Here is a 27,132-nt window from a genome sequence, read left to right on the forward strand (position 1 = left end):
CTATCAAAGCGAAGGGGCCCGCAACGGCCCCTCTGATTGGCCCAGCTTTTCCGCAATCCCCGCCTCTTGCCGTCACCGCTCAGCCGTTCCGGAGGCCCCCTGCGCGTCTCGCTCAGCTGGGCGGCTCCTGATTGGCGGGACCCCAGAGACAGGATGGGTCGCTCCTCCCCCGCGCAGACTGAAGCCCGAGTTGTGTGGGACCCAGGCCATCAGTCAGTCGGTGTCTTAACTCCGGGTTTCCCGTGGACTGGGTCTGTCCCCCTTCCCTCCCCCCACCCCCGCCCCCCACACACCTTCCTACGCTCCACACTCTCCCCTCCCACTACGTGAGGAAGCCCGGGGGCCTGACCCGAAGAGACCTGGCCGAGTCTCCGCGGTGGCCGGGCATCCGAAGAAAAGAGGCGGCGGCGGCGGCGGCGGCAGCGACCAAGACCACGATCACGATCACGACCACGACCACGCGGGACGTAAGGCCCCAGAGGAGCCTCTCGCGCCCGAGCCGTTACTCAGCAGAAGACTCCCTCGATCCAGGCGGCGCGAGGCGGGCTCCGGGGCGAGAGGCAGCGAGGAAGGAGCTCTCGGGGCCCCCGACCCCCTCCTCCCTCCTCCCCCCTCCCGCTGCTGCGGCCGCCGGCGGACTTGTCCTTTCTCCCCCGGACGAGCGCGCCGAGCCTCCAGCCGGGCGGGAAGAGGACCCACCGCCATCGGAAGGGATTCCCCCGGCTGCGGCGGCGGCGACCGCGGATTCCTTCCCTTTGGGAGGGAGGCGAGAGATCCGGAGTGTGTACGCGCAGTGGGAGGGGGGACGGACGTTCCCGGTTTTTCGGGAGGGAGAGGCTCTCCCCGCCCTCTGTTCCTTCAGCCCAGCGCTTCGCGGAGGTGCAGGTGGGTTTACGGAGTGGGGGTGGGGGGGATGTTGGGTGGAGAGTGAGGCCCGGGATCGTTGTGGGGGGACGGGACGGCCCTATCCCGTCCTGCTGCCGCCGCCGCTGCAGCACCGCCTAGGCCCCGGAGCTGCAGAGGAGGCAGAGCTTGGCGGGGCTGGGGGAAGGAGGGGGAGGGGGAGGAGGAGGAGGAGGAGGCGCCGGCTAAGGCCGGGAGTGAGGAAGGCTGGAGAGATGCCTTTGTTGTTGGGGACCCCGGGAATCCCGGCCATGTGTCCCGGGGAGTGGAGGTGGGACTAGTTTGGGGGGAGGGGTGTGACTCGGGAAGGGGGGCGCTGCCTCTGCTTTAGTCCTGTCATTGCGGGAGCGGTGCTGATGGATCCTGCCCCAAAGTGGGGGAGCCCCCCGCCCAGGCCACCGGTGGGGAGATAAAAGGCGTGGGAGAGGTCCGACGAAGAGCCTTTTTTCTTCGCTCATTCCTACAGAGAGGAAGCGGGGAGGGGGTCTGACTCTAGGGATGCCCCAGCCTTAGGTGACCCCAGAGGACTCTTAAATAACCTTTTTCGAGTCGGCTACCCGGCTGACATGACTGGATCGATTCGGCTGCAGGGATTAGGGGGTCTGGGTGTTGGGCGGGGGGGACACGGAGTGTTTGGGGTTTTTTTCCTTTTCCCTTTTGCTTTGGAAGCGTATTCTGTTTCAGGGACTGGTCACTCCCCCCACCTCAAGTCGTTCCTGACCCCAAGTCAGGAATCCCCCTTTTAAGGATTATGCGGTTTGAAGAAAAATTTTAAAACTTCATGGTACTCTGAAGTCAGGTCATGACATAAATTTTTATGTGGATTAAAAATATGATTGAAGAGGAATTTTTGACGCTGTCTTTAAAAAAGTACCCAGTTTGATTTTTCCCATACTTGTGTCAGATAAGAGAACACAAAATAGATTTAAAGTTGGACGGGATTAAATCGTCTAGCCCAACCCCCCGACTTTACAGATGAGTAAACTGAGGCTCATAAAGACTTGGTAAATTGTTGATGAGGTCCTACAGCTAGTAGTGTCTGAAGAGATTTGAATCCAGGTCTTTAAGTCTGACTAAAGTGAATTTAGCAAATTTTTTTGGTACAGAAGCCCCCCAAAAGTTTACATAATGTTTAAAATGAAAGACATCCTTTTTATATATTTGTAGAATGTATGATGTAGCCTTATTTCATGATTTTAATCATTCTTAATTTTTAACGTAGCATATAGAATAAGGCTTGTTTTTTATTTTGATAGTTTATTCTTTGATCTCCATGGTTTTTGATCAGTAATGGCATGAGATAAGTCTAGTCATTTAACAATTCTAATAACTGACATAAGTATAACTTCAAGCTTCTGAACACTCTGAATTTATTAGCTCATTTGGTTCTGGTATGGTAAATAGCGGTGTTGTCATCTTACGCACGCTGCACAGATAAGGAAACTGAGATTCATAGATGAGACCTGCCCGTGGCCACACAGCTGATGTCAGGCATTTGGGATTAGAGCTTGTAAGTGTGTGATAGGTAAGCTGTTGTAATAACATTCAAGTCTCATTGGGCGAGTTTACAAACAAAATCAGTTTTAATCTCTTCTGATGTCCATGCTATAGCAACAGTTATCTGAAATAGGAAATTGTGGCTAATTCATGTGCTTTTGCCTCTATTCTTTGCTTTCTTTTGGGGGGACATTCTTCATGGGATTAATTGAGCACAGCAAGACTAACTATATTTCAGAAAACACTGTTAAGGTAATCACACAGAAGTGTATTTGGACTGAGGAGTTTGATCTCTAAAGCTCTTTCCATTTCTAAAACTCCGTGACTCTCCAAGGACGTGAATATTCTATCACCTATCACTTTGACCTCTTTGGCGTTGGCGAGGTTAATTGCTGAAGCCAAGATTAGACTTAGACACTAAGCAGGTTTGATCCTCTCTCTTGCTGTGAAATATCCTAGTTGGTCTTGGAGGCTTATGTTTCTTTTAAAATTTGTACCCATTTTGCAATTTTGTGTGAAACGACTTGATATATTCTAACTGTGGTAAGCAGAATAACATAAAGCATCTTATCAAATGTGTTATTTCCTTGTTTGGTGAATATAAGGAAGAACTGAGCTCTTGATTTGAGTTCCCTGACTTTACAGCTTCAGTCAAATCATCCACTCTTCATCGAATCCAGTTTCTCCACACCTTTTAGACAGGAATGGTACAGTTTGCTAACTTCTTGGAAAAGGCCATGAGAACATAGAAATAACCTGTGCATTGTTTTGAAAGTCATTTTTCAATTCAACATTAGAGATAATTGATATTTCAGTTTTCTATTTTTTTAAGGAGTTTGATTTGACTTCTAAACGTTTTATGTTAAGAACTGTGGCATAGTTGGACATTTATGGAACCTGTTTATATGCTCTTGCTTTTTAGTTTGTAGTTTAGTTTCAGAACTCATTTTGCATCTTTCCTGGAAGTTAGGTATAGGTGCTGATCCTTGTTGAGTTAAAAAAAAAATTTTTTTTGCTATGTATTTACTGATCCTGTAGAACTTTTGCCAAGTAAAGATTTATATTGCTTCATGAGAGTCGCTGATGACAGAATGATGGTGTGCTTTTTACTAGTAGATTTCATTTCAGATTCCAAGTTTTTGAGCTCAATGATTAAAGTCACCAGGAATGAATGAACACTTACAAATACTAGTTGTTCTTGCCTCTGCAAGATTTTTTTTCTAGTTTACATTTTTAGTAATGTCTATAATCTCAGTTTTTATAAAATAAGAACGTGTATCATTTTTTGGTTGACTTAATAGTGAGTATCAGTGTAATGGCTGAATGAATTTTTTGCTGCAGCCTCGGGTTTCATTTTTCTAGGAGCCTAAAACTGGAATAGTTAGGTGGTAAATAACATGCATATAATTAGTGGTGGATAGAAGAGAAGAAAAAACAACTTGCAAATTGGAAATAAAGAGAAGGACCATGTATGAAAGAAAGCAGAAAATGGGAGTATAATGGAATGTTTGCTCCACCTCTGTAGTTGTTTCTTTGGCACTTATGATGTGAGATACCTTCTGGGGAGCTCAAATTACTCATAAGCGTTACCTCTTTAATCTCTACGTCACAAAAACAGGCATTGATTGAAGTATGTATCATTTTGTAGTTGAGAAAACTAAGGCGACACAGCTAGTCAAGGAAAAGCGTATATTAATCTTCCCATCCCCCAGTACCTTTGCCAAAATCTTATTCCTTTGCATATTGTGCAATACTCCTTAAGTTGATTTTGCCTGCAAATATAAAGGCAAAAAAAGTATATTTCTTAAATTGAAATGAAATGTTAGTCTTGGGGAAATTATTATAAAATTAGCATACCAAAAGTGGTTTTTAATATGAGGAAAAATGGATGTAAAAGTTGAATGTCATCTAGTAGTCATATGGTGATATAAAAATTGTCATGGGGATCTTTTACTCTTGTACACAGAGAAGAACTTGTATTTTATTATGGTCTTCTAACAGCATGTAACCAATGAAGGTCTAGATATTATTAAGAGGTTAGAGCTAAGAAAATGTGTATGCTGAAGAAAAAAATCTTTTTAGTTTCCATTGGGTATTTTTCTCTTTTTCTTTTCTCTTTTTTTCTTTCTCTTTTTCTCTTTTGCTTCCTCTGTTCACCATGCTCACAAACAAAACCAGATGATCACTTTAAGCTGTAAACTGAATGATAGATTTACTGTTTTCCCTCTTTCCTGCTTTAAATTGAAGGAATTTAGTTAAGGCTATAACATATTAAAAATATAGTTTGAGAAGTGTTTCTTACAGTTTATCTTATGCACAGAATTTGTGACCAGGGAGGGAATGTTACAGGTCATCCAGTTTAGCCTCTTTATTTTACAGATGGGAAAACTGATGTCCAGAAAAGCACTGTCTTGGTTATAATGAGGTAGCCATTATAGTAGCAGAGCTGGAACAAGAAACCGTATCTCCTGACTTAGAAGCTTCTATACTTTCCATCATACTGCATTGATGAAAAGCATGTTTCTGGGTAACATCCAACTTGAAAAACAAATGATTTTTTTCCTTTTCACCTAACCCCCAAGTGAAAATTATTATATGTGCATAATTCTCTGGAAAAGATTTTTTAACATTTTATATAATTTTATATTTCTAATACTATGTTAATATTGTATTTATTGTACTGTTTAGTAACTTTCCTGCTGTAGAGCTATAGAACCCCACTACTACCACTTTAAACAGTTAGTGTTATGTTTTGTTCAAAGACTATAAGTGGTGCTAAATTAATTTTTTGTTCATTGAATAGGAACTAGGAAGGTCTTGATAATAGGAAGGAAATTATATTAATTGATTATAAATATCATTGTGAGAGATGACCTAAAAACAGATCTCTTTTATACAGTAATATAGATAGTCTGTTGAGCTTGGGAAAATTCTTTGTCTTTGGATAAACTATTAATTTTAAACCCTAATCTCTAAGCTTTCAATTTTTATCAGTATAGTTTTAATTTTGTTTAAAGTCAATGGCTTGTGAGCTTATCAGATTTCAACATGTTTGTTGTTCTTGTTTAGTCGTTTTCAGCCCTGTCTGACTATGACCCCTTTTGGGGTTTTCTTAGAAAAGTTCATCTTAAGCCAAGTGGAGGATGGATTGGAGTGGAGGGAGAGATAAGTCAGGAAAAACAGTTGGAAGGCTATTGAAATAGTCCAGGTGAGAGATGATGAGGGCCAGAACTAAGGTTGTGGTCACTTTGGTGGAGAAGAGTGTATATGAGGATTGCAAAGAAATCTTTCAAAACAAGATTTGACAGTAGATTTGCTATGTGGAGTGATGAGAAGTCAGAATGGAATCAAGATTGTAGACCTGGTTGTCTTGGAGGATGGTGGTCATCAGTAATACGAAAGTTAAGAATGGGGAGGGTTGGGCAGAGAAGATAAGTTCTGTCGTGGACACAATGAGTTTGAAATGTTCTCTGAGAAATCCTGTGTGAGATGCTGAAGAGGCAGTTGGAGATGTGGATCAAGAGAGATTAGAACTGAAAATCGTCTATTTAGAAATAATAATTGAGTGGAATTGAGCTAATGAGAACACCAAGTGGGAGAGTACAAGTGCCAAAAAGAGAAAAGGACCTAATGCAGGCCCTTGGGGGATGTCTATAGTTAGGGAACATGACATGGATGAAGAACTGGAAAAGGAGACTGAGAAAGGGTAATTAATCACAGGAGCAGAACCAGGAGAAAACAGTGTACAAAAACCTATCGAGGAGAAAGTAACTAAGAGGAAGAAGAACATCCACAGTGACATGCTGCGGAGAGGTCAAGGAGGATGATTGGGAAATGGCCATTAGGTTTGTCAGTTAAGAGATTGTTAGTAACTTTGAAGAGAGCAGTTTCTCTTGAATGATGAGATCAGAACTCAGGCTGTAGAGAGTTAAGAAAGTGAGAGAAAAGGAAATGAAGGCACCTTTTGTAAACATCCTTTTCAAGAAGTTTAGCCACAGAAGGGAGGAGAAATATGGTATGATAAGTAGCAGGGGGATGTTTGGGCCAAGTGATGGCTTCTTAAAGTTGAAGGAGAAGACTTGGACATATTTACAGGTAGTAGGGAAACAGCTAATAGGCAGGGAGAGAGTGAAGATAAGTATGAGAATGGGGAATGATAGAACGGGCTGTAAGCTGGAGAAAATAAGATGGACTTGGCTTTTGTGTATGAATTGGTATTTGCCTTAGCAAGGAGAAGGGCAACTTCTTCACGTGAGGGTGGAGTAAAGGAGATTGCAGAAAGCTTTTCTGAGATGAGGAAGGGAGAAGAGAACTCTTGGGTGGTGGGAAGAGGGGGAGCCATGGGACATTTGACGAGGGATGAAAATGTTTGGAAAATATACTGAGGTGAGTGGGATACTAAGTTAATTAGGGAGGTATAAAAGAATTGTCTTGCTGCAGTGAGAGCCCATTTGAGGTTATGTAACATAAATTTCCAGTGGACCCAGTCAGCATGATTTTGTGGTTTTTCTCCAGCTTCATTCAGCAGCATATTTGAAATAGCAAAGACAGTGGGTGGTGGGAGTGATCCAAGGCTAAGGCTTGTAAGGGCCAAATTGGGATAAAGGGACTCAAGAAGACAGTGTAGAGTTGAGCTGGTTCACCAAGTGGACAAGATGGGGAAGGGAAGAAAGTATAGGTAGTGCAGGGGTGATAGCCTGGGAAAAAAACTGAGGTATTAAAAGTCCTGGTGTTGATGAAGAATGGGGTTTGGGGTTCTAAGGCAGGAGGAGAGGTGGAATGAGAATAGACTATGATTAAGTAAGGCAGTTTCGGAATTCATAAATGTGGAAGTGGTGCGTTTGTGGGTGGTTGTAAGATCAAAGGCATGAATATCTTTGTGTGTGTGTGATGTGAGATGGAGCAGTAGGTCATGTGAAATAAATCAGTTGAGAAACTGAGCTTAGGGTACTTGAGGGAGTATCAATATATATGCTAGATTCCCCTAGTAAAAGAGCAGGTGCTGAGAGACTGAACCAGGAAGTGCACTCTTTGGAGGAACAGAATATAAAGTAGTTTTCTCAAGAAATTTAACCAATGAAGGTTAAACTATAGAGGTATAGTTGAGGTTGGAAGAGACTGGAACATATTTATAGGCAGTAGGGAAACAGCTAATAGGCAAAGAGAGTGAGGACAAGTATGAGAATGGGGAATGATAGAACCAGGCTGTAAGCTGGGGAACCAGGGGTGATGGGGAGGTTTTAAAAATCAAATAATGACTTTTTTTTTTTAAGGATACGGGAGACTTTGGGATACTTGTAAGAAGTCCGGAAGGAGCCAATTTGGAGAGAGTTAGAATAAGAGAATTGGGATGATAATGAGAGCACTTTACAAGAGAATTGGAGGTGGGGGTATGCCATCAAGGATACACTAGAGGAAAAAAAGGTTGGGGGTGGGGAGTGGTATCTGAATGACATGATATGAAGAGGAGGTTGCTGAACAGTTTTGTTTTGTTTTGTTTGTTTGTTTTTGAAAGTATGAGGTGACGTTCTTGACTAGAAAACTGTTAGGGGAAGTGCCAAGAAGGTTTGGAACAGCCAAGATGGAGTGTGGTCTAGTGAATCAATTAGGGAGCTGTAGGTTGTTTTCCTGTCTGCAGTGTGGGCCCAGTCAGCAATTTTCTGATTTCCTTCATTCCATTCAACAGTTAAATGAACCAAAACAAACTAGGCAGGTGGTGGGAGTAATCCCAGGTTGAAGTTGGCAAAGCATGCATGATCACTGATAGGACAAAAAGGCAAGGGAATTATGGGTAGAAGATTGTGTACAATTGATTTGCTTCATATGGGTCAAAAAAGGGAAGAAAGGAGAGTATCAGTACTCTGTTGATGAGTTTTTAATTTTATCCTAGAATCATTAAGGAGCCATTGAAGGTTTTAGAGCAGAGGGGTGACATAATAATAATACCTAGCATTTGTGTGGTACCTGTTATGTAACAGGCATATGCCGATAAGTGCTTTACAAATTTTATCTCATTTGATCTTCACAACAACCCTGGAAGATAGGTGCTAATATCTATCATCCCCATTTTACAGCTGAAGAAACTAAGGTATACAGAGGTTATAATTGAGGAAACTGAGGCAGACAGTGATTTGCCCAGGATCACACATCTAAGAAATGTCTGACCTTGGATTCTGAACGTAGGTCTTCCTGACTCCAGGTTCACTGTGCCAGCTGCTGGTCCAGCTTGTGCCTTACAAAAATTATTTTGGTGGCTGTGTGGATGATATATTGGGGAAGGGAGAGATTGGAGGCAAAGTGACCAAATAGAAGGATACTGCAATAGTTTGGTAAGGTTGTGAGAACCTGTGTTAGAAAGGAGAGCAGTGCAAAGGTGGTATAACAAGTAGAATTTATTAGACTTGGAAACTAATTGGACATGTGGGGTGAGAGACAAAGGAGTTATGGATAAACTCAAGCTTACAAACCTATATGACTTGAGGGAAGGTAATTACCTCAACAGAAATAGGGAGCCATTTTAGTGGGGGAAATGATGAATTTAGATATGTTGAGTTTGAGATGTTAATAATATATCCAGATAGAGGCAGTCATAAGGAAGCTAGCTATGTGAGATTGGAATTCAGAAGAGAGATTAGAGCTGGTTATATAAATTTAGAAGTTGTCCTGTGTAGAGATGATAATTGAACCCATGGGAATAGATGAGATCACAAAGGCAGAGAATTTAGAGAGAGAAGAGGACCCAGGATAGGGCCTTGGGGGACATACATCCTTTACTAGTCTAGAGATAGATGGCTATCAAACCAAGGAGACTGAGGAGGGATTAGACAGGAGGAGCACCAGGAGACAGCAGTATCTTGAAAGCCAAAAGAGTAAAGAAGTTTTGAGGGATGAGGAGGAGGATCAATAGCTACTGAGAAGTCTAGGAGGATGAGGACTGAAACAAGGCTAGATGGGATTTAAGCAGTCAAGTTACCTTTGAAAGAGCAATGTCTGTGGTATGTTAGTAGTATAAGAAGCTAGATTTTCAAGGGGTTGAGGAAAGGAAGCATTGCAATGTAGATGACTTTCTAGGAGTTTATCTATGAAAAGGAAAAATGGAGATAGGGAAAAAATTCAATTAATAAACATCATCACAAAAGTTCAAAGTTGTAAAGGGCCTAGAGGCCACCTAGTCTAACACATACCTAATGAATGCCTTCTGCAGCACCTTCAGTAAATCGTTATCTAACCTTCACTTGAAAACTTACACTGAGGAGCAATCCATTTTCTTCCACTTTTAGACCTCTCATTATTAGCAACTTTTCCTTATGTAGAACTGAAATCTGAGTCTCTACAGTCTATTTCTAATTTTCTAAGTTTTGTCTTCATCATCAGGGTAAATATCCCTTTTCTTTAATCAGTCCTTATATGACACATTTCTAGTTCCATAACCATCCTGGTCACATTCTTTTTTGATCAGTGCCCTTCCTAAAATGAGGTACCTAGAACAGTGTAGATATGATCTTATCAAAGTAGAGTACTATGTGGACTATAATCTCCCTCATTCTGCAACTATTCCTCCCAGTACATCCTTAATGGTACTGAGAGTTGCATGGAACAAAGCCCTCAAGCAAGCCTCTCTTTTTATTGCTTAGGGATTCCAAGGCAAAATGGCAGGTCTCTGGACAGAAGCTAGATCTGCTCTGTCTCAAAGTCTAGAACTAGAACTGAGGGCAAAGTTGCACTTAGCAGGTCAGACTTGCACTACTTTATTCAAAATAGAGTTCATGTTTGTTGGCAATGGGTTAGGAAGAAGTTCTACCCTTGTTAAGCATCTTAGTCTCTTCAGTTTAGTGTCTGCTCTGTGCAGAAGGCTAATGTCTAATGTGCCTAAATAATGTGGAATTTGCATTTTGTTCCTTATTAACCCTCTTCCCAACTTTTAGTGATTTATTGATTGAAATTTTCTTAGAATGGGACTCCAAGTACACTCATCTATGTGAGTTGGGGGAGGGAGGAGGTCTATGTTTAAATCTGTCAAGGTGTAAAATAAACGCAAGCATACTTATCATTTAGTTTGGCTCCACAAAGGTTGTTTTGAAACACAGGCATTCCCTAAGGAAAACAGAAAGCATCAGTAAAATTTTTAAACTGAGATCAGAGATAACAATTTTGGCAGAATCTATTTTCCTTAATGGATTTAGGATCATAGCTTTAGACCTAGAAGGAATCTTAAAGATATAATCCATAAGCTGAAGACTGACTTAATTTCCAAGAGGACCCCACAACCATAGACATCAGGCCCTCATTGTTTCATTAACCATTATGTTCTAAGTAAACTGATTCTTGTTCATTTAATTGTAAGAAGTGAATTGTCTTTTTTGTTAAATTTCTGTCTCACCTCCCCTTTAGATCATTTCTAAAAACAAGAAGCTTGCACAAAACACTAGGAAATTGGTGTCTTAGCAAGCAGAGTTGCATGTTAGCCTTGTTAGACCTGTGTTGGAAGGGGATTGATAGGTGATAAGTTCAGTTCTGTAACCTTTTTTTTTTTCCTCAGAGTCATTTTCAGTTAAGCTGGCTTTGTTTTTCTTTATACCTTTAAGATAGTTGTTTTGTAACATTTTAAATACAATTATTTTTCAAAACTATTGCTACAGTCTTAACATTTTTCCCCAAGAGAAAACAGATTTCTAGCTTTATCATCAATTAATGATTTTTTTTTAAATTATAGAAGTCAAACTTATAGGCAAGTCTTCTTTTTCCTGAAAGAATTATAATTTGAGTTACTGATATCACAGATGTAGAATGGAAGGAGACCTTAAAGGTCATCAAATTCAAACTTCCTCATTTTATAAATGAGAAAATAGAAACAGAGAAGTTAAATGACTTGCAGAGGGTCACACAGCTAGGAAGTGTCTGAGGTAGGATTTGAATCTAGGTCTTTGTGATACCACATTCAACATCTTCTCAGTCAGTACTCAGTAAACAATGCTCCTTTTCAAGAGGCCATCTCAGTTGTGCTTAATCCTTACAGATTAGGAAACTGAAGAACAATTTTAATGATATTCTCAGGGTAAATGACTTCAAATCTTGGTTCTCCCACTTGTCACAGAATCATTTACCATCTTAGTTTCTTCATCTCTAAAATGAAGGGTTACACTAGATGGCCTCTGAGTTCCTTTCCAGCTCTAAAATTCCATGTTACTATGTTTATATTACATTATGTGTTACATTGCATTATATTACATCTTCTTTGTGAAATAACTGTCTACCCAGAGTAATATTTGATTCTATATGAGAATATTACCAAGTAGTACTGAATAAATCAGTTGGTAATAGTGTTCATAAACTTTACAAGTAATAAATTCCAAAGTAGTGTTTATATGATGTTTTGTCGGCTATTAAAAATATACTGTCCAACAAAAACTTGGCTAACTCAAGGTCTTTTCATTAATTTAATTTTCAAAAAAAAAAACATTTAACCAAAATTCAATTAAAATTTTATTGATCATCTACTGTATCCAAGGCACTGTGCCAAGTACTGGCCTTAGCCCATTTTCAAGGAGCTTAGTGAAAATACATAAATGGATCTAGGATCTCAATGATGTGGGTATTACCTCCAACTAATACAAATCATACCCATCCATATTTAGCCAACCTGTTCAACTATGGCAACTGTGTCCTCCCATGAGTTGATCTTAGGGCATTGACCCAGCATTCTGAGGGCTTTCCTCACTTTTTCTTGATACAACAGATGCCATTGGGGCATGCAAGCTGTCCCTCATTCTACCTCTCTGTTGGCCTTTAAATAATCCTCAATTTTAATTCTTCAGAGATTAGTACACTATGGTGAGCAGCCATACAAAATCATCAAAAGAATATTAGGTTTAAAAATATAGGGCTTTGTTTCATGAAGAAGTGTGAGACCTCTAAGCTTTCATTCCATCTTTTATCTTTCCTTCCTTAGAGATCTAAGTCTCCATACTGCCATCTGAGTAAACTTCAAATTTTTCCTTATATTCAAGGACCTTTGCAACCTGCTATCACTCTATCTTTCCAGCCTTATATTACTGCATTGGATTATTCTCTACCCCAAGCACACCAGGTTCTCATGGCTTAATTTGTTTCTTGTAATCCTTCCCCCTACCCCCACACAAAAAACTTTAAGCTCAGTGGGTGATTATAGATTAGTTATTCTATATTCTACCCCAATCAGCTCACTTTTAGAATATAGTGTGCAGTTCTGGGCAACAAATGTTGTGAAAGAAATTGAAGAATATCCAGAAGAGTATGGCCAAGATGAACATAGACCGTCATTGAATTCATACCATATGAGGATCAGTTGAAAGAACTCAGGATATTTTAGTCTGGAGGGCAGAGGAGGGGAGATAATGATAATATAGGTCTCCAAGTTTTTGAAGAGCCTTTGTATGAAAGAGGAATTGACTTGTTCTTTGCTCCAAAAAGGCAGAATTAGGAATAATGAATAGGAGTTGCATGGAGATATAACTATAGATATCTAAGAGCAGAATGAGCAACCTAGTACAATGGTAGGTTCCTCCTCATTGGTGTTGTATTTATCAACAGCACTTTCTGAATCTAGCAGTATAATGGAAAGATTTTTAGATTAGTATTATTTTCAATCGAATTGTAGCTTTAATAATATTGAACTAATCCTGCAATTTTTGTATAAATCCACCTGGTCGACACAAGCTAAATTAAAAAATGGCAAAGTTGAATCAGTTTTTTGTGGTTTACAAACAGCTGCAAGTAAAAGAAGTGTCACAGTGATAGGTAGTATGGAATGAAGATTGAAGTCACAAATGCAGTTTTCTTAGCAAAGCACCACATTCATGCAAAAGCTTTAAGATTCTGTAAGATGGTGAAAGAAAATGGAAATAAAATGAATAGTGAAGAAACTTTTACTACAGGCATTAATTGGTTGAGTCACTTTAAAACTCAAGTTCATGTGCATACTTTTACAATCACCAAAGAGGTGACTGGTGCATATAGCAATGTGGCAGCTAAGTATTCTGATGTCTTGAAGAAAATAATCAAAGAAGATGGCTATGCTGACCAACATAACTTTAATGTGGGTAAAATAGGCTTATTTGGAAAAAGGATGCCTTCTAGAACTTAAATTTCTAAGAAAGAAATAACTCAACATGGATTTCAAGTGTCTAAGGATTATTTAATACTTTTGTTCAGAGGTGGTGTAAAAGAAGCACAATTTGAGAATGCTAATTCAGTTGAAGTAATTGTATCAGTGAGATATTTGGGGGTGAAGAGTGGGACAAGAAAATGGTTTGTGAACAACAAGAATTTATTAAGTGATTAATCTGTGCTACGAATTGTGTTAAGTAATGGGGATACAAAGGCCAAAAAATAGTCCTGCTTTCATGAAAGGCAAGTTCTTAAAATTGTCTAGTAATAGAATAGTTTTGCTTAGTAGTTTTAATTTGGCTTCCCTTTACCACAAGTAAGCTTATCTTTAGGTAAACTAAGGGTTGTGAAATTGGCTTTCATTGTAGAGGGTGGGATCAGTTATTAAAAAAAAAATTGTCCATCTATTACTTAATTTGAGCTTAGAAAACAATAGGTGTATGAAGCCTTTGGGAGTGCTAAGATCGAATTTTCCTTTTAGCAAAATTGGCTTTTGTGTGGGAATCAGTCATGTTAGACACATAAAGAGTATGAACCTGTCTTTATGTGTCTTCAATCTGAGGGTACTTGTTTACCTGCCCTCTACAAGCATTATTATCTTTTATTTGCATCTTGCCTCTTCTTATCAGGAGCAGTGGCATGGTAAGGTATTTAGAAAAAAAAATACAGAAAAAAAAAATATGTACTTCATGGTGCTGGGAGTACTTTATAAGCTTGATCCTTCTCCAGTTTCTGCTCTTGGAGATACTTGATCTTATTGCCTTGAAAGAAAAAATTTATCTTTCTAACCTCTGATAATTTTGAGTGCAGCAAAATTACAGTGTCACATCAGAATTTGCATTATCCATGGTAGATGATGGTAATAGGATGTGACTTCGAATGAATAAATTATTGAAATAACTAGTTCTAATGAAGGAAGATGCTTAAATAAATTGCTTTTAAAAATTAGAATTGATCTGTAATTTGCTAAGGAGTGGAGGAAGAAATATAGTAGATATTTCTACAATAAGTTAGGGATTAAATTTCTGAATTCATTGGTGTAGGGAGATCCCGATGAAGAATTCCATTCTCTGCAACTTTTAGGTTCAGAGAATTGTCTGGATTTGCTCAGATTCACCCAGCCAGTATGTCAGAAGCGGTACTTAAACTTGCATCTTCTTGCCTTTGATACCTGCTCTCTATCCCCTATGACAAGAGACTTAATAAAAAAAATTTGTTTACACACTTTTCAACTAAAAACCACTAGAAGTAATTGTAAGGTTTTTATCAAAACCATAATAACTTCTCATTCATACCCTGTTAAGGCACTGCAAGTGCTTAGTCTTACAAATATGTTTATGCAACATCCAATAGCAAATGTCATGTTTTTCGTCAGTTGTAGGTGTTATCTAATGTAGAAGTAGAAATAGGTACCCACCATAAACAACCAAAAATAGTTCCTGTCTAAATAGTTTACTCTTTGGATGTTCTTGTAGCCAAAATAAGTTGCTCTAACCTTAGAGACATTGGGACTTAAAAACAAAGCTGCAATACCCTAGAGCCTACTTCAACTCCCTGTTTGCAGACAGCCTGACCTTTTTATACTCTGGCTAAATTACTGACTAAACTTTGCTACAAAATTAGCAGAGATTTTAAAGAACCTGTGATAAAATGGATCCAAGGTAATTCAAACAGAAAACTTCCTTGAGTGCTTTTGCCAGGGGCTTTATTTTGCTACTGCCCAGAGGATTCAGGCATATCATCATTTGATTAAGGTTATCTTTCTTCACTTTCACTTTTCCCGTGGTACTCCTCCCTTTTATTATTTTTCCTTTCATCTTAGACTCCATCGCTGGTATTCAGCGAACCAATTAGAGTACTACTCTACTATTTGTGGAGACCTTAAGGTATAAACTATATAGAGATATAAATTCCAGATTCTTAAACCAGCTAGGTACAACTTGCTTGTTAATTAGTCTTGTTACAGGCTAGGGTTGCCACCTTTGGCATGCTAACATGCTGAAGCTTAAGACCATATCTAGAAAAAATTTTGTCTTAATGTTTGTCTTTGGCCCCATTTTTTCTAAGCCTATCCTTCTCCTGCCTTATCTTCCCAGTTTCTAGGTGCTTATCCAAATCCCATTCCCAGGTGTTCTTGAGCCCCCCCCTTTTTTTTTCTTATTTTGCCAGAGTTTAAGTTTGCCATGAGCATAGCTACTAGCCCTTTTCAGCTGCAGATGTAGTGGGAAGAGCTATGGTCTGTCAGCATGTCAGCAAGAGACCTAGGTCCATGCTATCTTGAATAAATCACTTAACCAGTCTGGTCTAGAGTTTACTCATTTGTAAAATGATAGAGTGAACAAAATGACTTCTAAAATTCCTCCTAAACCTTGTAGCTTAGCTTATGAATGTAAACTTTTTACCCACATATCCTTGATTTATGTCCTTCCGGAAAGGTGAAGTAGGCAACTATAAAAGTTAGTATAAGTTGTCCTGAACTCAGTAGAGGAATCTATAGAATGGGCGGGAAAGAACCTTCTTTAAACATAAGTTTGCCACAAAGCTTTAGGGTGATAGGGCAGCTAGGTGGCTCAGTGAAAGGTAAAGTAGGCAACTATAAAGTTAGTAAAGTTGGCGTGAACCCAGTAGAGGAATCTATAGAATAGGCAGGAAAAAACCTTTAAACATGAGTTTGCCACAAAGCGTTAGGGTGATAGGGCAGCTAGATGGCTCAGTGGATAGAGAACACTGGACCTTGAGTCAGGAAGACCTAAGTTCAAATCCAGCTTCAGACACTTAACAGCTGTGTGACCCTGGCCATGTCACTTAATCACTATTTGCTTTAATCTACTAGGGAAGAAAATGGTAAACCACTCCAATATCCTCCAAGAAAACCCAACGGACAGTAGGATCCACAGGGTCACAAAAAGTCGGACACAAACAACAAATTGGGGTAGTGATGAAGATGCAGTATGACATGGTTCAGGATCAGACCTAGGAGTTCAGAGTCAAAGAGACGACTTCAAAAAAGCAGGCCCCCACCAAACCTAGCAGCAATAACACACCAACCCTCTCTTAAGTTAGAAGTCTTGGTTTATCCCCCACAGTGAGTTGAAGCAAAATGATTGAAATGGAGGTGTACTATAATCTGCAAATCTAACCAGTCTGTAAGTTGACTTAGTTTAAAATATATTTACTCTGTCAAGTTTATTTTTACTTATATTAGTAATTTCGGAGGTAAGAAACAAAGTCAGTGAAGAAGATAATTTTTGTTGTGGATTTAAGATTTATTGTAACTGTCCCTTTTTTCCTCCTCAGACATGTCTCCCTCTGATCTCAAAATCCTTAGAAAACTAATGATTCTGTGCTTATTCAAGAATCCAGATGAAATGGAAAAGTAGAAGAAAAGGGTGGATGACAGTAGAAAAAAAAAGTACCTAAAATAAGTTTTGAGGGGTTGTAGGAAAAAAGAAGAAAATAGGGCACCAGTCAAGCCAGCATTACATCTAGAAAGGTCTTAAGGAGCTTTTGCAGCTACCAACTGTGCTCTACCTAGCTCAGGAAATAATATGCAGGCTTAAGAGTCTACCCTGTTGTCCATCTCTTCCCACCTAACCCCCCTTCTTATCGCTAATGGCTGGAAAGTTGAAGCTTAGAAGAGTGTTTATTTTGGGTAACCCTAAATTCTTTGATGGGTGTAGGAAGGTATTCTCACACCACATAGGCATGGGGGAGGAAGAAGGGACAGATTTAGAGAAGCCTGGGAGGACTTGTATGGCCTGGTATGGAGTGATTGAAGCAAGTAGAACCAGAACACTCTATATATACCAAGATTGTGATTGACAGAAATTTCCTTGTTGTCTTGCCTAGGATCTTCCTTGACCTAGGCTCTCCCTTTGCTCTGCATATCCCGGGAATGTATTTGCTAATTCAAGACTTTCATGGCATCCCTGTATAACTATATTTCTAGCACCTTTTCACTGTATTATTAATTCAAAGACATTCACATTTAAGAAAAGTGCACATTGTGTGACCAGCTGATTCCATTGGGAACAAGTTAATCTCATTCAGCATTAGGATCTAGCACTTCTGATCTACAGTATGGGTCATTCATTTCAGTCCTTCCGCAAAAGTGGTTTTATTGGTTTCAGTACAAATAGCATCTTTTAAGGCACATTCCTTAAAGGCAGCCTACACCTCAAAGTAGGAACTACAGCTTGTGTGGAGTTTTCATAGTTGGTTTATTTTGTGATACTTCTATCCTGCACCTAATACAAGAGGATAAAGGAAGGATCAAAAAGAGAGACCAAGGAAAAGTTTTTATTTCTGCTCTTTAGGAAGTTGATACTTTACATGAAAATTAAAATATTGTCATATTTCAGCTATTTTAAAATTTCTCCTTTTTTCTTAATAGACATGTCTTCTTAATCTAATAATACACATGTATTCTGCCTTCCTTAGTGTAACTCCTACTTCCAATAAATTCTGCCATAAATTTCACACAAATGAATCTTTATGCAAAACCATAAGAGGTCTATCCCATCTGAGAGGAACAAAATTCTAAATGATTAAGGTTGTGCATTCTATATCCTTTTGATCATAGGATTCTGAATATTTTACAAACAACATTAAAACTGTAAAATACATTAAAGATTTTCTGTTATGTCCATTATGTAAATGTGAGCTTAATGGATAGGGCACTGGACTTGTAGATGCATATTAGCTCTGTGACCATGAGCTAGTCCTTTAACTTCTCTGAGCTTTAGTTGCTCTTCATCTAAAAAAATGAGAGTGATATCTTTAGTGTCTGCCTCACAGAATGTTGTAAGGCTCATATTCGATGGTAATGAAGCTCTACGTAAGTATCAGTTGTTATCCATGTAGATATTGTACGTTATTTCCCACATTTGTGAAGTAGATATTATTCATTTCGGTTTGAAATTTGAAAGAGCGGTAACCTTTTTTGTCAGTTGAATGTGACCCTACCAAGGGAACTTGCCTAACCATTGCTTTACGGAATTTCCGTTTCTCAAAACTCACAGTTGCCTGGATCCTTAAAAACCATAAAACTTGCCACAAGTTTTTCACTCCTACGATATAATAATGTACAAGTCTCATATTTAGTGTTTGAAAAGTCAATTATTGCCTTTTCTTTTACAGAATAGAAGATGAATAATCTTTCATTTGGTGAACTATGTTGCCTCTTCTGCTGTCCACCCTGCCCAGGGAAAATTGCTTCTAAATTAGCATTTTTACCACCTGACCCTACTTACACTCTGATGTGTGATGAAAGTGGAAGTCGCTGGACCCTACATCTTTCAGAAAGAGCAGACTGGCAGTACTCTTCTAGAGAAAAAGATGCTATTGAGTGCTTTATGACTAGAACCAGTAAAGGTAATAGGATTGCCTGTATGTTTGTGCGTTGCTCGCCCAATGCCAAATATACTTTACTCTTCTCACATGGAAATGCTGTTGACCTTGGTCAGATGAGCAGTTTTTACATAGGACTGGGTTCACGGATTAATTGCAATATATTTTCATATGACTATTCTGGATACGGAGCAAGTTCTGGGAAGCCAACAGAGAAGAACCTTTACGCAGATGTTGATGCAGCTTGGTTGGCTCTTAGAACAAGGTAAATGTGAATTATTTGTTTACTCAGCTTTTAAATACCATGAACATGATAGACTAGTTTAATTAAATGTTGGTTTAGTTTTTAAATTGCCATCCAAAAGCATAAGAAACCAGGGATGGTGGCACATACCTGTTGTACCTGATAGTCAGGGAAACTGAGATTGGTGGATTACCTGAGTTTGGGAGTTCAGAGCTCCAGTAGGACTGGTCAGGCAGGAGTCTGCACTAAGAGTAGGACCAATATGGTGAACCTCCAGGTGTACAGAACCACCAAACTGCCTAAGGAGAGGCAAATTGATCCATGTTGGAAAAAACTGAGATTTGATCAGTACCTAGGTGAGGATTAGTTGCATGTATGGCCACTACAGTTCCACTTTGTTCAAGATAAAACTAGCAGACTCAAAATAACTAAAAAATAGAAATTTATAAAGTTCTAGTGATTCCTTCCTTCCACCCCCCAACACATGTTAGTTACCCTATTTGCATTCAAAAGAAAATGTAATTTAAAAGTTGTGCCTAACATTATAAATTAATGAAGATGAATACACATTTTCCCTAGCAATTAGATTTTCATTGTTTAGATAGGAAACTAAAAAGGCAAATCTCATTGTTTTTATGGGAATACTCAATGATTAAAGATTATCTAGGTACTGAGATCCTCTCATATATCCTAAATTGTAGCAGCGTTTATCAAATATATTTTATCAGGCGACGTTGCTTCCCTAATTATTATAAGGCTATTATATGACATACACCTTGTATATTAGAAACGGAAACTAAACCTGTGATTTTATTGGCATAGGAAACTCCTTTTACTAAGGCAGGTTGACATCATCTCTGCAACTTAGACTCTTAGAGAGTTGCGTAGAGCACTGAGAGATTAAGTGACTTACTTGCCCAGGGTCACACATCCAGGAAATGTGTCAGAGGTATGACTTGAAGCACGTCTTATTGTTTTAGAGGCCAGCTCTCCAGTCACTATGTCATATTGCTTTTCCATATATGGGGGAGGAGTTAAAGAAAATTTCAAATTGATACTTTGAATTTTTAAGCCCTGAATTTAAAATTCATTGACCTATTTCTGTTCTTTCCTTTTTCTGTTCCCTTTACATTGTATCGAATTAATTTATTCCCTAATGTAGAAGATTATTAGTTCTTTATTATTAGTTCTTTCAGCCCTTAGAATTACAAAATCACAGGATTTTATGGCTAAAAAGGGACCTCATGGGTCATCTTCTCCAGTTCATTCCCATGAGGAAACCAACCTAGACAGGTTAAGTGATTTGCTGTATGATTGCTAGTTAATGGCAAAGGTGGAAGTAAAAGCCCAGGTATCCTGACTCCCAGATCAATTTGATGTTTTTGGTTTTTTTTCTATCCCACTGTTCTTTCTATAATGGTATTTAAATTTTTACTTCATAGGAGTTAATTTTATGTAAAAATGGCAGCATGTTTCCATTAATTAAGCACATTGAAACTAAAATACACATTCTGATTCTGCCACTGAATTTTTCAGGTAAATCACTTATTTTTATGCCATATTTTTTTTTTTGGATGATTAGAATCTGAAAGGAATAGAGTTGGAAAGAGACCATAAGAGTTCGTTTGGTCCAGTAAACGTATTTCTGCTATCATTCCATTGAAACCAAACCTGAAGAAACTTTCATGTCTGGGGACCCCGTGGTTAGATATTAATTGCTTTTCCTTTCTTCTACATATTCCTTTCTTCTACTTAAGGCCCCATGGTATTTGGAGAATTAGTAGTTGAACCATAACATAATTCTAATCTGTGTCTCATTGTTTACTCTTAACTTCTTTAAATTTTAAGTTTTATTTACCAACTCAAGAACTCAAAAAATCATCCCTCAGTTTATAAAAGCACCTTGTTGACTATAGCACCATGCTTGACCGCTTAATACTAAAGTAGCCCTTCATATATACCATATTAAAATTATTATTTCTGGTGAAAGTTACTTAATTTAGAGGACACTTTGGGGGTAGAATTCAGTATTTTATAACTAGCAAAGAATACCTTTTTCCATTTTGTGAACATCTTTCTTAATATTTCTTCACTTCACCCACACCTCAGATTGTACAAGGGCAAAAAATAGTTGATTTACAATTATTTCTTAATCTTTTTTTTAACACGTTCCATTATCAGTGACAAGGGTTCCCTGGATAAATCAATGGAGTGTCCTAAAACATTATTTTATTGAATAATTTCATCTCATTCCCACTGTCTTTCAACTTATTGCCATAAAGCAGTTCGGTGTAATGGAAAGTGTGCTTGATTAGACTATGAAGTTGTAGCTTTTAGCAAATCACTTTACTTCTCTAGGTCTGAGTTCCCTCATTTAGAAAGTGAAAAAGGTTAGACTAGATGAATCTATAAGCTTCTTTCTGGCTATAAATTTCTTTTTTCTTGTAAAATGAATATTTGCTTTTCATTTTCTCTCCCATCTTACTAAAAAAAGATGATTTAACCACAAACATCTTTACAGGTAGATTTGGACAACCTAAAAAATATTTCCTTAAGTAATTGTGTCACCTTTTACTTTTTTTACTAGTTGGAAAAAGGGATCTCTCTTTTGGTCTTCAAATTCTATGAGGTCACAAAGGAAAAATTGATTGAGCACTCATGTGCTGTTTGACAGAAACTCCATTTTGTATTACAATGCTTGTGTCAGATTTAGAAACAAATTAATGATAAAAATCAAGGGGTTTATGTTCAGTTACATATAAATGCAGTCCCTTAAAATCATATCAATGACCTAGTTTAAAATAAACAGGATAGTAGCTTGAATTATTTTAAGACAAATTAACTATGACTATCTAAATATTTTAGTAGTAAGAATGATGAGTTTATTAAGTGTCTATTAAATAACAGGAAGGAAGCTAGGCAGTGGAGATACAAAGGAAAATCCTTGTCCTCAAGGAGCTTGCCTTTTGTTAGGGGGATACATGTATCTGAATGAGTAAATCCAAGGCCAAAGAGCTTGTAGGGTTAAGGGAGGGTATTCTGAAGGAATCCAGAAAGGCTTCATAGAGGAGTTGTCCTCTCTTCTTGAAGATAAGAATTTTGAAAGATATACTGAAGAGTGCTTTCCTGACATGAGGATAACTTTTGCAAAGAGACATAGGCATAAAGAAGGCATGACTGTGGTCCTTTCTGTGGTGAGGGAAACAAAGTGAGATTAGACTTGAAAGGTAGGCTGGAGCCAAATTGTAGGGGGTCTAAATTCTAGAATATGGATTTAATATCTTACATTGGAGGCAAAGGTACTAAAGGTTTTTAACCAGAGGAGTATTGTGGTTATAAGGAAGATGATTTTTTCAGCTTCATAGAGGGTAAATTGGAGGGGGTGGAGAGCATGGAAGTGAAGCTGGGAGGCCAATTTTGGATGCTTTTACAAATAGCCTCTTTGAATGATCCTAGGGTATTGAACTAGAATAGCAACCAGGTGAGAAGAGAGAAAAGGATGTTGAAGATGAGGAGGTACAATTGATGAGGTTTAGCAACTGAGAAGGAAGAGTCAAAAATGACACTGGATGTCTATAACTAAGATTTATGATATTCAACCTATTGATAAGTGCAAATTCTTTTTTAAAAAAAGCAAACATGTGTCCAAAAAAATCATGTTTTTTAAAACTTTCTGAACTTCATAGGTATGGTATCCGCCCTGAAAATGTGATCATATATGGCCAGAGTATAGGAACGGTACCATCTGTGGATCTTGCTGCTCGTTATGAGAGTGCTGCTGTCATTCTTCATTCTCCTCTGACCTCAGGAATGCGGGTAGCTTTTCCAGATACTAAGAAGACCTACTGCTTTGATGCATTCCCAAAGTAAGTGCATCAATATTCAAAACAATTTAATATTTTGGTAGAAAAAATTTCAAAGTAAAGCAATAATATCAAATACTCTGGTCACCTTGGGTATTCACTACATTTAGTATAAAAGATGAGTAAACTAGGGGAAAAGTTAATCTTATCCCACAAAGGCTACTGATGATGTAGCAATAAAAGGATTTTGTAGGAACTCAATTTTAATCTCTTAGCTGTTCTGCTCTCTTTCAGACTTCTAAAGGAGAAGTGGTATTTCTTACTCGGTCCTTAGAACATTTAGAACAAATTAATAGCTGTCTATGAGAAAGATTTTTTAAAAGGAAAGAATTGTCACATTTCAGTCTATTTCCTTTTTTCCATCAGCAGTGATACAGTGTTTTGTGAATGACAGGCCAAAAGCCAGTGACTTTATATGGGAGCAGAATCACTCCAAAGAAAGGTTCTTTTAAAAATTAACCATCTAGACTGGTGGCTTGCAAGGAGGAGGCTGATAGGGTATGCCAAGGCCCCCAGTTAACTAGTCATTGTGAGTGAACAGTGGTAGAACTAAGCATATGTGCTTTAGCCAAGGCATTGTGTAGAGGGAGGGAGTAAAGATACTCTTGTGCTACTTAGGCCAGCTTACTCACACTTCTAGGGAATGTCTGGCATCTTTCTCTTGCCCTGATTCAACCATGGACAGACTATTAATTGCCGAAAACTATGGGGCAACAATATGGATTTCTATTCTAAAACTTGAGACCTTTAAAATTTCTTTTTAAGAAGAGGTGCTATGTCATAGTAGAGAGAAAGCTGGCCTTGGAGTCAAGATAATGTGGGTTCTGACTCTGTCTAACCCTAGGCAGGGCATTTAATCTCTCAGTGCCCTGTATAATTCTGTAAAACTATGAGTTGCAGAGAAGGTATTGGTAGACCAATTATAGTGAGATGTGATACACTGGACAGCACACTGGGCTTGAAGTTAAAGTGACCTAAGTTTGAATCCTATTACCCCAAGCAAGTTCCTTAACCTCTCTCAGTTTCAATTTCTTCCTCACTTGTAAAAGGGCTAATAATAGAAGTGAAGATCAAATGAGATGGTATCTTGAATGCTTTGCAAACTTTAAGGCACTATAAATATTAGCTATTATGTTAAATATTAGCTGTTACAATAAAACAAGTTTGATTAACAATTTTTTGACATTTTTATTCTCCCGAGTTCAGCACAAACAAACCTTATCCAAAGTATGAGCCTTATTCACATCAAAATAACCTTGTGAAGAGATATGATCTGACTTCTAAATAGATGATTTGTTTTTTAAGAGAAAATATTGACTGCTTATGCTTTTTGGTAGTTTGCAGGAGGAAGAAGCAGTGAGAACATTCTTGTTGAAATAGTAATTAGTTACAGAGCCAAAAAGGATTTTTTTTATGGCTCTGAAAAAAACATTTTTCTGTTCTTGTTAATGATTCCTTCAAAAGACAGACATATAATGGTCAGTGGTGAGAACAAAAAGCTTGCTTACTTAGCTGAATATTTAAAATTTTTTACAAGAACATAAATATGAAATGATCTACCAACAAGACTGTCACATCCTGAAACTGTTCAGGTCCTCAGCAGTGGTGACCCAGAGAGGTCTACTTAAGTCATTTCTCTTTCAGAATCTCAATAAATACTGCTTTACTAATTATTTCCTACCCTGTAACTCTGGATATGGTATCCAAGTAACCTGTTAATTGCTCAAAGAGAGGTTATGGAGGCTAGGTACTATGGAAGATAGAGGACAGAGAAGGTATCATTCCTGTTACATGACTTGTTAACTCTCTCCATCCAGCCCTGTAATGCATAATACTTGATGATTTGAATTCCTAGCAGAGGAGACCATTGCACTGTTATAACTCTGCTAGAGTGAAAGTTCCGCAACTTTTTATTGTGCAAGTTCTGTGAGGCTGCTTTTGATCACGATCAACAGAAATTTAGCATGTTAGCAACATTTATTGAGTCGATCCTCTGAGAATAGTTAGGTATAAACTCAGCTTCCATCAGGCTCAGAGGAAGAGATGTATATGATAGGAGTATTTTTCTCTTGGCATTTTGCTTGTTTCTTTAGACAAAAATTAGCTTCTGATATGTAAATTCCTAATGTAAGAGTCTGATTTAGTAGATTTTTGGTATAACAGGAGTGATCTGATGTAGTTTTATTTTAATTATATTCTGCCTCATAAAGAACTCTATAGTGTAAATAGAGTATACTAGTCTAAATGCTATGCAAAATCTGATTTTTCCACAGCTTTTTAGAACTGAGGGGGATTGGATCTCTTATCTATCCCTTTAAGACCCAGTAATGTGAAGTGGCTTGCGCTAGGTCACAAAGCTAGTCAATAGGAGAGGCAGGACTCAAATCCAGGTCTTTCTTAGTCTGTGATCTTTCAACTATACCGTGATTCAAAAGCCAAGAAAAAGCCAGTCTCTTCTGAGCTGATTTAGAGACATTTTTAATGACTGAATAATCTCACCTCTTTTATAGCAAAAGGTCCATTGTTCATTTGTATAGCTGGCTTACTTTTCCCCTTTTCCTCACAGCATTGACAAAGTCTCTAAAATAACCTCACCAGTGTTAATAATTCATGGGACTGAAGATGAAGTCATTGACTTTTCACATGGCCTCGCATTATTTGAACGCTGCCAAAGACCTGTGGAGCCTCTCTGGGTTGAAGGAGCAGGTCATAATGATGTGGAACTTTATGGACAGTACCTTGAACGATTGAAACAGTTTGTGTCACACGAACTAGTGAATTTGTAAATTACTTTGTAGATTTACATACTGTGTTTTGTTTTGATGCTGAACTGGACACCTTGGTAAATGATATAAAACCTGAAGGTTTTGTTTGCAAATCATGTTAGTTGCCTTCATAAATGTACAGGTATGATTTGTTAACAGAATTAATGAAGGTTTTAATTACCAGTATAAAACTGGAAATAACAGTATCATGCAGTCAAGCTGTGTAATTTATATATTTTATGTGAATTTTTTTTTAAAAAAGAAACAAAAACCACCAAGATGAGTACTGTATGAAATTTTAATTCTGTAAAAAATCAAATGCTGTAAAAATATTGCCAAATGCTTTCACATACCAGAAATGAATTTATAAATATTTTTTAAAACATCTCAACGTATTAACCCTTGTTGCACTAATGTAATATTCTTTTAAAAAACGTACATCTAAAAAAGTGCAAATAGTCATGTTAAAATAAATTGTAGTAAACACCATGAGAACATGCTAGTTCTTAGAGTTGACCAAGACCCTGTTGTGCAGGGTCAATGGTTAAAACAGTTATTTTGTATCCATATCCTAATGGTTAAGCTTACATTTTCTATTTTTGTTTATGACAGTGTTAGACTTCATTTTTGCCCCCTGTGTATTAATTTACCAACTGGTTACTTTATAAAGGGAAAGTCATAGATAACACTGAATTTTAACTGGCTTTGAGTCACAAAGTCAGTACCATGAGGCAACTATTTAAATTCTCATATTAGAAATTTCAACAATGTTAGAATATTTAGAATGATTTTTGTGTGCAGCATTTTTTAAACCTTTGAATGATTGTGTAGAAATGCAGTACTCTTAATAGTATGGAAACCTGAAAGTTCATTTAGTTTTGTTTTATTTCGTATCACATGCACATTTGCTGCTGTATACCATTCAGGTTTCCTTTGGCTGTTTTTTAAGTATAGAACCTCTGGTTTTGGCTGCCATCTGAGAATATTACTAATTTACTCCTTAGTAGAAGAGAAAGAAAAGAGAGAACATTAACACTTTTGTATTAACTAATGTAGTTTTAAAAAAAATGCTGAAAAACAAAACTGTAAGTTGCCTTTTCCTTGGATGAATCTTGCCTGAATAAAACTATGAAAGAAAAATACAAATTAAATTAATGGTATGTAGTCTAATTTGTAAATGAATGAATATTGAAATAATACACACTGTGGATATATTTTAAGGCCTTATGTAGTTTTACTTGTTCTGCTTGTTCTGTGGTTATGTCTAAGACTATTGTATATGATTCCCTTAAAAATATATCAAGTATTGTGAATGCTTTGGTTTAGATGTGTCAGATTAACAGTAAAATAGCAAATATCCCACTCA

General features: G+C 38.0%; 1 protein-coding gene across 1 annotated transcript; it reads left to right on the forward strand.

The window, feature by feature from the left end:
* The first annotated feature begins 57 nt into the window (after positions 1–57).
* Positions 58–27,132, forward strand: ABHD17B (abhydrolase domain containing 17B, depalmitoylase). Its single transcript, XM_036739062.1, has 4 exons — positions 58–885; positions 18,685–19,159; positions 22,825–23,004; positions 25,568–27,132. Exons 2-4 carry the CDS (start codon positions 18,693–18,695, stop codon positions 25,785–25,787), a joined length of 867 nt encoding a protein of 288 aa, XP_036594957.1. The 5' UTR covers positions 58–885; positions 18,685–18,692; the 3' UTR covers positions 25,788–27,132.

The sequence above is a fragment of the Trichosurus vulpecula genome, chromosome 9 (assembly GCF_011100635.1).
Source record: "Trichosurus vulpecula isolate mTriVul1 chromosome 9, mTriVul1.pri, whole genome shotgun sequence".
In the NCBI taxonomy this organism is placed as follows: Eukaryota; Metazoa; Chordata; class Mammalia; order Diprotodontia; family Phalangeridae; genus Trichosurus; species Trichosurus vulpecula.